We start from the raw sequence: 13,745 nt of genomic DNA on the forward strand, positions 1-13,745 counted from the left end.
AAATTATTTAAGTAAGGTAAAGGTAAAGGGACCCCTGACCATTAGGTCCAGTCGTGTCCGACTCTGGGGTTGCGGCGCTCATCTCGCGTTACTGGCCAAGGGAGCCGGCATACAGCTTTCGGGTCATGTGGCCAGCATGACAAAGCCACTTCTGGCGAACCAGAGCAGTGCACGGAAACGCCATTTACCTTCCCGCCGGAGTGGTACCTATTTATCTACTTCCACTTTGACGTGCTTTCAAACTGCTAGGTGGGCAGGAGCTGGGACCGAGCAACAGGAGCTCACCCCGTTGCGGGGATTCGAACCGCCGACCTTCTGATCAGCAAGCCCTAGGCTCTGTGGTTTAACCCACAGCGCCCCCCGCGTCCCGTTTAATTATTTAAGTACACGATCCTAATTGTAAGAGTTGCTTCTTTTTGTAATTAGTTCCTTTAGGCTTTGCCAAGTGGTTTTTAATCTATTAAGTGTTCACTAAAACTTATGAGCTGGTGTCAGGCCGTGCAGCACTACTGTGTTGTGCTGAGCCTGTGTACTAGGGCTATTGAAGACACCTGGGATAGCTTTATATTTTCATAGTAAGGTCTCTCAGCATTAGTGACAGACAGACACACTTAAATTCAATCTGCATGAGGATAGAATAAAGTCTATCCTGTCCTGTTTCTAGGTGAATTTTTAAGGGGATGTCTTTTAAAATCCACATGGTGTGGGGTTTAGTTTTTTTAGCACCTAAATATTTGTTCCAGGTATTTGTACTTACTCTACTGCATTCAAAGTGAGGGGGTGTCAAGGAACCTGACACTAGCTGACACCCATGATTTGGGTGGCTAGATAAACATTATTATTTTTCAACCCAGTTTTAAAGGGCAGAAATCATTTTTAGAAGAGCAGAGGAAACACAGTGCAGTCCTCAGTCCGCCGCCCCCATAAAGGACTGTGGATTCCAAGCTGGATGCGTGATCCAGATATGATGATTCTCCCAGATCGAATCAGGTGAGTCTGCTTTGGAGTACAGGTTTGGCAGATTTCTCCTCCATGCCTAGCTCTGTGTGTAAAAAGTGTGGTTCTGACTAGCTAGTTCTCATCTTTGTGTACAGATAGTCAGATACACAAGCAAAACAGGCCTTTAGATTAGTCAGTAGGGGTGCGTTAGCTCCTCATGTTGTTGGGAAGCATAGCTAAGTATACATCTCTTTTTCTCTCCCAAACCTCCAATGGGAAACAGCTTTGTCATGCTGGCCACATGACCCGGAAGCTGTACGCCGGCTCCTTCGTCCAGTAACGCGAGATGAGCTCCGCAACCCCAGAGTCAGACACGACTGGACCTAATGGTCAGGGGTCCCTTTACCTTTGCCTTTAGCAACAGGACTAACAGAAGTAATTCTGAGTCCCCACTACTGATGTGCCATTCAACATGGGCAGAACCCTCAGATCTCAACTACCACCATGGGGAGATTCTCAGAAATGAGAAATCAGAAAGCTATTTTCAAGTCCCACACCAAAGAATGTGGAAAACAAGCCTTAGTTGCTAACACAGAATGTTCCTTAGGGTCAGGGTTGGGAAGAACAGTTATTAAACAACATCAAGACACTAATGCATGAAAACAAAGGAATGTTAAGCTGTAAATAAATATACTTAATTATTATTATTTTTAAAAGTGGGTAGTCGCAGACTTCCACTTTTGGGCCACAGCTTTCCATGGAAATGGAACATCTACCTTCAGTAAGTCTTCAACCTTTTCAGACTCAGGGCCCACCTTTAAACCCAAGCATACATTTGAAGCCACATTTCTTAATTTCTAAGCATAAATCTGTATAATCTTAGATCAGATTTTTCAATATGTTCAAGACACTATTAAGTGAATATTTATCACTGGACACAGCAGTTTCCATGGAGACACAAGCACCACACAAAACACAAAACAGACGTGCAACATACAAGGTAGAGTGTGGTTGAAGTTTGAAGTTGTGGGGCAAAGTCACTAATCTTCCTACTGCCCTGCTGATGTTTATTTGAAAGTGGCCCCATGTAGGCCTACTCAGGAGCCTAATTCTGCTGCTCCAAGCCACTCTTACTTTCCATAATTTAACTTTTTTTAAAAATACACCAATAAGCACATTAAAGCTATAGCACACACAGTTCATCAAATTCAGCTGACATAACCTTTGTAGTCTCAGCAGACCTCACCAGTTAAGGAAACATTTAACAACAACAGCAGGCTTTTTTATTCATTTCCACCCTGTTTTTTAAACTCTGTATTCTGAGCTAGATCATATCAGATGGTTGCTGCTGGACTACCATAGCAAAGCTACAAGATGTCATTGCTAGAATTTATACGGAGAACAAAGTTAAGCATTCTTGGAAGCTCTTGCTGTATTTACCATAGATGATTAGTATTATGCCAGTGCAGACAATAAAGCGTTATGCATTTCCCCATTCAACAAACAAAATATACATAGAGATATAGAGGCACAGGTTTGTTTGTTTTTACCCTTGAACAGAGATCCTGAGGTTTAGTGGAGAGGTTCTGAGGCATCTCCCTGCAACGAGTGGAAAGGTTCAGTATAGCAGTAGCAGCCATGTGTGCTGCTTCCATGTCATGGGTATAGTCAAAGCTGCTCTTGCTGCAGGTACTGCTGGCGCTGCTGCCTCCTCCACAGCTCATATTGCTGCTGCTGCTAGGGGCATAACTGCTTGTTGTGCTGCTAGTTGGGCTCGAGTTCTTACAGTAACGTTTTGCTGTGGGAAGGAAATATGACATGGATGACTCAAAAGGGCCGGCACTTATGCACGTACATGAAAAAAAAAGCAATGCAATCTGCAGAGAATGGTGTTCAAAAGGAACTGCAAAGACTATTAAGGGAGGGGAAAACCCAAGGTGTGTGTGTGTGTGTGTGTGTGTGTGTGTGTGTGTGTGTGTGTGTAAGGGAATCATTCCTGATGATTTTATGATACTTGAGTGTGGCTTTTTTTGCACAAGAAACCTGGATGCGATACTGAAAAGAAGCAGAGTGATAATCTCCAGAGTATTCTGCAGCAACACTCTGATCAGTTGCAACACTCTGATCAGTTTTATAGAAAGCAAAATGTGCACAATGCACTATAAGGAGGGCTTTACAAAAACACCACACACACACACACACACACACCCTCTGTTAACTGTTGGCAGGAGAAGAAGGAAAGCACCGCCCCAGGAAAACGGGAGAACTTGCACAAAGCTCCTAATTCACACTATTTTCTGGGGGCCTGACAGAAAAAAAAGCTCACCGAGAAGATAATATGCTTGATCTCCTCTGTGTTGCCTTTGAATGTGTTGTAACCTAAACAGTACATTAAGAAGGCACCCCCTCATTAGCTGAACCTGGAACTATTGGAATTCCTTTCTCACCTACCCAGCCAACTGTTTATGTAATTATTAAAAGCTATTATGTCTTGACACAATTTTTTTTTTCCTGGCAGTGTCTAATATACAAAGGTTGGTTCAGATGTAATGTCTAAAACCATGGTACCTGAAAGTTTTGCCTGTGGGGCAAATACATGGTATTGGGGCAAGAATATAATCAGGAAAGTGGCAGGTGGGTAGCCGTGTTGGTCTGCCATAGTCAAAACAAAATCGAAAATTCTTTCTAGTAGCACCTTAGAGACCAACTGAGTTTGTTCCTGGTATGAGCTTTCGTGTGCATGCACACTTCTTCAGATACACTGAAACAGAAGTCACCAGATCCTTAAATATAGTGGGGGAGTGGGGAGGGGTATTACTCAGAAGGGTGGTGGGAATGGGTGATAGGCTGATAAGTGTGGAAAACCTGTTGACGACTCTAATATATATTGGACAAACAGGCCAAACCCTACGCCAAAGGATAAATGGACATAAATCTGATATCAGGAATCACAAGACAGAGAAACCAGTAGGAGAACACTTCAATCTCCCAGGACATTCTATAAAAGATCTCAAAGTAGCTGTCTTAATACAAAGAAATTTCAGAAATAGACTGGAAAGAGAAGTGGCTGAATTGCAACTAATCACCAAACTTAAAACCATGGAGAAACCTGGTTTGAACAAAGACATTAGATTCTTATCTCATTATACATAACAAAGCCATCTTTAGCCATCTCACCCCTTGCCTTTCCCTGCAAGACTAATTGCAGCCGTTTAGAGTCGTCAACAGGTTTTCCACACTTATCAGCCTATCACCCATTCCCACCACCCTTCTGAGTAATACCCCTCCCCACTCCCCCACTATATTTAAGGATCTGGTGACTTCTGTTTCAGTGTATCTGAAGAAGTGTGCATGCACACGAAAGCTCATACCAGGAAAGTGGCACAGCGTTAAGGGGTAAAATTTCCTAGCCCAGTTCTATGGTTTTGCTCTGAACCCAGCCCCTTCCCCTGCCAATTGCAATGACTATTTAATTTCTAAAAGCCTCAGGAGACAAGAATGGAAGGGAAGCCTGCTGGATAAGGCCAAAGGACCACCAACTTCATCATTTTTTTCTCACAGGAAGCTCACAAGTAAGGACCTCTACACACTTTGTCTATGCCTCTTCTATCCAGGTTCATGGCCATCACTACCTCTTGTGACAGCAAATCCAATAGTTTAGCTATGCCCTGTGTGAAGAAGTGCTGTCTCTTGTCTGTCCCGAAGAGCCTTTTCACAAATCTTCCATATCAACATCTAGTTTTGCCTGTGCCTGGTGCAGGTGGAGGGAAGGATGGGAGTTTCAAAGCAACGTCAGGGTCCCACGAAAGCCTATGCACAAACAGATCCTAAGCTTCCCTGGCCCAGACAGCCCCTCTGTTTTAGAAATGGTCATAGTGATTCAAACCATTTGATTTTAGAACTTAGAATCTAAGTTGCGTGCCTTTTTGCATACTATACCAATATCGTTTACATATTTTTTTTTTAAAGAACCTCCCTTACTGTCACTACTTTATGTTCTGAGCATGCATTGGTCACCTGACATTTTTTCCTGATGATCTTTGACACAAGCTATGCCTCGATATTAACAAAAGCTCAAACATTCATCATTTAATATGCCAAACCCTTTGCTCAATTTTCATTTTTAATCATTTGGCCCCATAAACTGATGTTTAATTTCCAGATACTAAAATAATCACAGATATTTAGATAACATTGTCTTTTCAGATAACAGCTTCACCCATAATTTGTCACTGTAATACTGAAATAATCAATATGGCTCAATATATAATTTGTTGACAATATGAATGCTATAGGGGAAGTGTTGGGGCATGTCTGAAGAGGAGAAAACTCAGGTTCGCCTCATACACTACAAAAATACTTTAGACTATATTTCTTTTTCCATCTCCGACAACAATATAATGAAAAATTACAATTCAGCAATCAATATGCCATCAACTCTACAGAGATCCATTGGTGTATTATCTATATACCCAAATACATCTGCTTGCTACATGCACACATGACACAATTTTATGGGGACAGAACAAATGTTATGTGTACAATAGTAAAAATGTAGAAAGAAAAAAACTGAGGTTGTAAAGGAAGCACAATTAATTTGTTTAAAGAATGTCAGCACAAATCTTATTCTGAAAAACACTTGTTTCTTCTTCCCACTCCTTTTGACTTTCCCCAAGTCATTCCTCATTTCCTTATTATTAAACCTCTAACTTCTCTGTATCCAGTCCCTTATTTGTTTCTATTGCACAACCTGTGATCTGCCAAGTTGAACACAGCCCATCATCAACCATAAAGGTCCAGCCGGAGCTGAATAAACCCCTTACTTTTTGTTGCTTGCTTGAGACTTGAAAACAAATGCATTCTCTGTGTTGACACCTTCCCCAGTTGTAGACTGTCCCTTCCCTGGAAACATGTTTGCCTTATGGCATTTTGGCACCAGGCAGAGACCTGTTTATTTGCCCAGACATTTATGGGTTGTTAAGTACAGTTATGGAAAGTTGGCCACTGTTTCAGTTTGTGACTGAACCATGACTGAATTTTAGAGTTCTGTTTTTATTGTCTCATAATTGTTTCAAATTGTTGTAGTTTTCAATTATATTGTAACCCACCCTAGAGTGATGTGATGAGGAATTGGCTAAGCATATATTTTTAAACAAAATATAAGGAGAAGGGGTGATAAGGATACGACTATCACAATCATATCTATTTATAAGTTGTACAGAACTGGTCAAATGTAAGTTCCCTGGGCCAGGAAAAGCTTACTTCTGTATTATATACTAGCTTGCTGCTGAAGCATAATAGACTACTCATTAGTAGCACCAGCAGTGTAATCACAACATTGGTTGGATTAAATCCAAGTACTTCTGCCTAACTAGGCTATGTTTTGATGGAGTTATAGCTATTCTCATCCAGTGATCTTCTTTTCTTGCTTAATTCTAAATACAAGTGAATAGATAAGAGAAGAAATTTGTGTCAGGACTGAAGGTTGCATCCAACAGTGTGACTGAATGAGCAGAACAAATACTGTTCATGCAACAGAACTTCCTTTCCCTCTCCCCTCTCCTGCCCAATCTGCTCTTCCTAACCTTCAAGAGAAGGTTTCAGGTGTATCTGTGCAAGGGGAGGAAAAGGTCCACTGCGTGAGCAGAAGTCATTTGTCACGTTCAATGACTTTGTTGGATACAAATCCTTACATCGAGGGTTGACCCTACCATTAGGCAGAGTGAGGTGGCTGGCTCAGGTGGATGAGTTTGGCTGTCACGAAAGGGCAGCAAATCTTTAATTTATTGTCTTTTTTTTTTTTTGCTAGGGAGAGGGGGAGATGCTTGTGGTATTTTCTGCATCATGTGCCAAAATAACTTGGCCAGTCTTGGTTACTATGCACCTTGGCTTGAAGACTGCCACCATTTACTGCTCTGCCTCAGGCAGCAAAACATATTGGATGGCCCCTATTAGCCACTTTATACTTTCAACACTAACATCAATAAAACTACTGTAGTAACCATCACTACACCTTTTTATGCCTCGCATACAATACAGGCCAACTTCAGTTCATACTTATTAATAAAATGTTCTCTCACTTTGCACAGTGCAGATAAGCCCCTATTTAGATGTTCTCCATCACTGACAATCCAGTTCAACAAATCCTCAGGGAATAAGCCTACACCTTAAGCACGTTCTTAGGCTTCTGGGCTCCCCTAAGAATGCTTAAGTTCTTTAGTGAATTGAGGTCCTAAAAGGGTAATTCCTTGGTCCTGACTACACCTTAATTTATACAAACTATGAAGACATAATCCATGCCAATTCTTGTGTGTGAAGGCTTCAATGCATACACACAATAGATGTAATCCCTTTCAAAATCCTACTAGTTCCTCAAAAACTCTTTCATACCGGTTTTATGAAATTTGTGTATAAATTGACACGAGAAAGTAAAATCATGGCTAGGTTGCCATCTATTGCCCTGCTTCTGCAAATGAAATCCATGACTGGAGAGAAAAAGGGTTTGCATGTGGCATTACCATAGTTTGTCAGATAAATCGTGTCCTCCAAATCATGGAGATTCCACATGTTGCGGTGAGATCACCAAACTGCCTTCTTGTTGCTGGGGCGGGTCTGTTTGGATTACCTCATCACCTCATTGGTTGCCCCTTTGTTGCTGGGGAAAATCATCTGTCCGTTGGGGATTGATTGGCAGCTAAGAGGCTATTTATAGGGCTGCAAGTGGGGAAGTACTTTCTCTTTCGCATTGTGCAGCGGATCTCCCGCCCTCCCTCCCTATAATTTAAGGTTCCGTTTTTGACCTTGCTATGCCTGTCTAGGGGTCGTCTGTTTTGTAGCAGGGGCCCGGTAGGAATTTTGCCACTTGGCTGATTGGCTGGTGCCATTTGGTTTTTGCCTACTGTGTAGCAAATTGTCACAACTTTGTAAGGTTGGCGGTTAGGCATTGGTTCATTCTTTGGTGGAGGGGATTAGGGATTGGCTGTGCCTGCCCCTCAATTTTGTTGCTGCTGCTAGGGAATTCCATTAAAGGAATCCAAGGGCTCAATTTGCTCTGTCCGATCCCCTCTCAGGGGTAGGGCCATGCCAGAGTTCCTGGGAGCATCTGGGGGGTGAACTAAGAGGCAGAAATCCGCTTCTTTGCTCCCCCAGTATGCTTTCCCTTACTGACTACTGGAAATTCCAGTTGTCAGTCCTGTTCCTGCTAGTGCAGGTTCAGGTAGCTCGAACCAATGCCTAAACAACCACTCACATGCTGTAATCAATAAAGTTGTGGCCAAATTAATGCCCCCCAAAAATCTTAAACAAATATTCCATTTGGAGGGGGTTTGGCGGTGTTCACACGCAACATTGTAGACTTGTTTTTCACTATATACTCATCCTTTGTTTGTTTTTTTAGAATAAAAAAGAACTCAGAAGATGGGTTTGTATGTGTCTCATGTCTTTCCCCTAATTAAGAGCTTTAGGTGTCCAACAACAAGAGAGCACTGCACTAATCAGTCCAACAAATGGAACCTGATATTGTTATCTATGTTACATACAAAAACAACGCTACCACAGAATTTTGTTGTGGAGTCTAAATATGCATATCAACATCGGCACCTGGCATTCTCACACAGTTGACAAGGCCTCAGGATCTTGGCAAGACTCACACATGCTGACACCTGTCCGGTGCCCCCTTGTGCTGGGCACCTTGTGTTGTGAGTAGCTGGATAGGGAGTGCTCTGTATTCCAACACAGTGGTGCTCCAGGCACAGTGTGAACTATCCAGTTATGTCAGGATTGGCTGTGGGTGGGGAGGGATGGAGAATTACCATACAAACAGGTCCCAGAAACATTCAAGCCCTCTTCACCATGATGCATCTAGAAAGTTGGGCAGACTGCACACCTCCCACTTTGTCTACACAGAATTTCGGTACAGTCCAAACACAGGATTGCTCAAAGCATCATCTGTTATTCTGGATACTGCTGGTATGCTTAAACAGGCAATAGAAGTCTCTTGCTTTATTTAAATAATTTATAACCCCCTTTTCTACAATACCTTAAAGGTTGCCTCGCAACAAAACGATGCAAGCATGCTCCAGTTTGTACATCTTTCGCTCCTTTTCACACCAATCTCACTCTATGTCTGTTCCAGGGTGTTAGGTCTATTGTGGATTTTTTGGACTACGGTTAGGATTGTCATTTAGACATTTCTGTACCACTTAGACATTTCTGTACCGGATTGTTTTACACTGACATGTTGTGTATTAAAACACAGAAGTGAAAACATGGCACACATCTCCCCTCCCTCCTTCCGCCCACAAAGGTCTAGTAATCATGTGAAGTCTCGGTGCTAATCTATATTCCACAATCATTATACTCCGCCCCCTCGCAGTAGAGTCATCAGCAGAATCAGGTGATATATAATAATTACAGGTTTTCCAGCACTACCCTCCTTCGGCCCAAAAAAACCCCATCAAGAATTTGGTAATATATTAGGGCCATAATTAACATGACTAACAAAAGGTGTTGGAACTGCAGCTAAGTTCAACACATTTCCATTTCTCAAACCTCAGAGAGCAAGCACATTATCCTTGTGAGTTAGCAAAGCATTACATAACCCATAAGTCTGGCTCTCCTAGACATTAAAACGGATGCTAAACCACATGGCCTGGGTCCACTGCCCATTTGTATTGCAAACTTAATAACAATAATCCACCAAACTCAATCATTAGACATTATTTTGAGGGGGGGAAACAAAGCAGTCCAGAATCCAGCATGATATAAAGTTTTTGACATGCTTTCACGAACAAGTTCCAGGCAACGCCATCATCATATGAACAGAATTCCCTTAATATAGCAGAAGTCTGCTTATCTGCTTTACACCATTCTTATTCTTGTTGCTTTTCTGCAACCTACCTAATGTTGGCCAAAGTTGTTTTTATGCCAACCTTGTGTAATTAAGAACCAAGTGATATCGACCTGTGCCTCGACTTTTTCGGCCTAATGGATCAGGCCGCAGAAGCAGAAGCAGTTGTGAGTCTCAAGGCTGCAATTTCTGACATAGAAAAATGCAGAAACCATACTCTTTTTATTACAACAAAGCCGGGAGGTGAGATAAATAGACTTCCGCTGTATTACATGGGCATGAACACATACAATACTCAGATGCGGTCTGCACAACCCACACCATTGTTAGATGCAGATTGGTTTCTGATGATTAAAGAGTGTGCACCTCATACCATCATATCCTTTGGGGGAAATATCCCTTGATTGCACCTTGGGAGCTATGGCTCTCTTGCCATATGCATGGTTGTCATAACTGTTATATTCAAACGTAGTCTTAGAGTATTTCTCTAGTTCCTTGGCCAAGTTGGAGCGGGGCGTTGTGGTGGGGACATTGTTTCTGTAGCCATACTGAGGGATCTCCAGCTGCTTAACAAAACACATGGGCCTAGAAATTAAACAAAAACAAACACGTACAGTGTATTAGACAGATAATACACAATTTGAAGCCTTGATAGTAACACTTCTTTCAATTTGTTTACTGCACACAAGCGGCAGCAATGCATTTATTTATTTATGTATTTATTTAAGCGCTTAAGTTGTGTTTTAGCAGGACACCTTCCTTCAACAAAAGCCCAAAGAAAACAAATTATAATTACACCACATGTGGCTAATAGCAAAAGAAATAGGGAAATGGTCCTATTAAAAAACAACTACTACTACAACAACAACAACAACAACAACAACAACAGCAACAACACACACACACACAGGTATGCTCCCTTGCTATACAAGGCAATAAGGGGAGGAGCATAATTACAGCAGCTCTGCAAGGAGATAGCAAAAGTTACCTGAGCATATTACATGTGCATATAAGTTTTGGAGCAATAGCAATTCCAGGGCCTACCTGCCCCCGGAATAATTTCTAAATCTAGGATGATCAAGGTGTGGGCAATAACTCCACATGTGCTTTGATATCTAGTGCATCCACCAACCTCCTGAAGTCTACTCATTGAACTATACTGCCACTGGACCTACATTTAACAGCACTAAATTTTGAATTGGATAGTGCTGGCACCATCAATCTTTTCAGCTCCCCAAGAGGGCATTATGGTTGACATGCCTCCTTTATACATACTTTTTTTCTCACCTACTATTAATAAAAGGAAACTCCCATATTGGCAGGCTTGTGTGGTGAGATCAAACAGACGTTTTTAAAGTTCTGTGATTTGACTATTTTGCTGTTTGTTTGTTTTTGCAATATCTATGGTCTTGTTTCAACTGCTGTTGACCTTAGCATCACTGGGAGCTCATTATTGAACAAATCATGGCGTGTAATACCGTGTATAAAATTAGAAGCTTCCCACAACCCCTTCCCCACAAGAGACCAACTCACATCTCTTCGAAGGTGAGGGGTGGTGGGACAAACTCATTCCTGATAAGTGTGGCAATGTCCTTTTCAAGTACTTCCTCATTGCAATCATAAAATGGTAAATATATAACAATGCAAAATTAAAAAACATCATATATATATATATATATATATATATATATATATATATATATATAAAACCCTTCTAAACTGAAATAAAATACAGATGGCAGATTTGCTCCAATGCATGTCTGTAAACTTGTTAAAGGAAAGCCTCAACTGCACTATCATGGATGGGAGCTCTGATATGTATTAGATTCTTTAATAATATAGGTTGGCTTTGTGCCTCTCAAAGTGAATGTGAGAAATGTTACATAACCATAAACTTTTAGACTTCTAAAGTATTATTTCGTTGGAATTTAGGTAAAAGATATGTATGTATAAATAAGATTTTACTACTCATCCACTTGGATTTTATTTCACATGCTGGGGTGGAAAATTACTTCTGGGAGAACAGAGCTCAATAGTGTTCTGCAAACACAGAACCCAATAAAGCAAAAAGCTGCTTTAAACTATGGAAATAGAATTCATATACCGTGCTCTCAAAACAAATACTAATTGTACACTGGATCACATATTCTGTAAATCAGATTTATTCTCAAAAGGCTTTAAAAAATGTATCCATACAAGTATACAAAAATGTATACTTCACTTGCAGTGCAAAAGGGATATTTCCCCAGGAAGCACCATCTCTGTGGGAAATCCTAAGTAACCAGGCTTCAGTTCTGGATGCCAAAGGCACCACCATTTTGCTCAGTCTGAAGACAAAAAGGCAGAAGCATGTTGTTGCTGCTAGGACACATCTTTAGGTCAAGGTGTGCAGCCAAACCCCCCCCCCCAAAAAAAACCCAACCTTGGGCACTTCCTATGGGTTACTCTGAAATCAAGTTGAAGGTAATAACAGCAGTCGATACGTGCTTAGCAAGCACAAATATCACAGGGCGAGCTTCAGAGTTTTCATCTTAAGAGCTCTTACAGGATAAAGGCAGCGGAGAAGTCAAATCTGAGGTGACAATGTAACTCAGATCACCTATCAAGATCTGAGAGGCATGACAGTCCCAGCGGCAAAAGTGCCAAAATATCTATTTGAGGAATCTGTCAAAAGCTCAGGTGCTGCTTCTTATAAGAAGCTTCCTTTGCATGGCATTTGACTTTGCACTAAAGAAATTTTGGTTCGAAAGCAATGGCAAGCCTACACCAGCTTTGTTCTGTTCCTCTTGGCAGGAGCCACGGAAGAGTCTTATCTGTGGTATTGTTGTTTTGATCAACAAAGGAGTTTCCCCCCCAAATTGTATCTGAAGTGGAAGAGTATGTGGAACACCAAACCCTAAATCTGTAAAATCACATCGTATTTCTGAAGGATGAACAAAATCAGCCATGCTTCTTCTTCGGAAAAATAATATTGTTTTTCTAATGGCATGGGGAAAACACACCGATACATATGTGATGTCTGTGCCTAACTTAACTATTCCCCTACCCCCAATTTTTAGACTGTAGAAGAAGCCAGGAAAAAAAAATACCAGGGAAACTTTGCAGTGTTTGGCTTTCAAATAGTGGCATTCACTATTAGCAAGGTTTTACCGTGCTTTGCATTTTCAGTGGAGTGATTTGCAACAAAACCTGCAGTTCCAGGGCAGTACTAAGTGCATTTTCAAATACCATTTGAATGAAGATTAGAAACATCATTAGTAGTAAAAACCACCACAAGATTTCTAGGCTAAAACACAATTCCTGCTCTCTTTTGTGTATGGACAATACTATTAAAATGTCTTTGCCACTGGATTTGCATTGCCATTGGATTAATATGAGATCTGAAGGCACTCTAAATGTAGCTTCAGACATCATGTTTGTGGGTTTGCTTTTAACATCACTGTAAGTTGTAAATGCACATGGAAATGAATCCAAAATAGCCCAGCATGTTTTGACCAAACCCTTAGTTTTGAGCTTGAGTTTGGCTGGATTTTTTTCAGATGATTGATCCAGTATCATGAGGCCACTAAAAATGGTCATTAAACATGTCACTGTGAGAGAGGAAAGCAGAATCTAAATCTACACATTCAAGTTAAGCCATTCTGTTAATGTTTATAATTAACTGGTTTCCTGGCAGAAAACATAGAAAACTCTCTCTTTTTTCCTAGGGAATGCTGTGTACATCTACATATATGCATTTAATTAGAAAATATTACAGCAGTTGGGTGACCTACACAGCACAGGACTTAGCCTTAGGATCCTGACTCTCATGATTCCCAAGAAATGTAACTGCTTCAAGGAAATGTGTATACATTCTGCACAGGACAACCTAGAACTTGTATTCCTGAGGAATGAGATGAATCATGAATTATTGGCAGCAATAAAACTGTAAGCCATATGATGGTGTAACTTTATCATT

General features: G+C 41.1%; 1 protein-coding gene across 15 annotated transcripts in view; it reads right to left on the minus strand.

Annotated features, from left to right (window-relative positions):
- Positions 1–13,745, minus strand: part of MYT1L (myelin transcription factor 1 like) — a 264,817-nt gene that overhangs the window by 42,154 nt on the left and 208,918 nt on the right. For all 15 annotated transcript variants that reach the window (XM_033143037.1, XM_033143039.1, XM_033143041.1 and 12 more), the window contains 2 exons: positions 10,161–10,372; positions 2,490–2,737 (listed from right to left, as the gene is read on the minus strand). In XM_033143037.1, coding sequence (XP_032998928.1) covers positions 2,490–2,737; positions 10,161–10,372 — 460 coding nt within the window. The remainder of the gene's footprint in view (positions 1–2,489; positions 2,738–10,160; positions 10,373–13,745) is intronic.

The sequence above is a fragment of the Lacerta agilis genome, chromosome 3 (assembly GCF_009819535.1).
Source record: "Lacerta agilis isolate rLacAgi1 chromosome 3, rLacAgi1.pri, whole genome shotgun sequence".
In the NCBI taxonomy this organism is placed as follows: Eukaryota; Metazoa; Chordata; class Lepidosauria; order Squamata; family Lacertidae; genus Lacerta; species Lacerta agilis.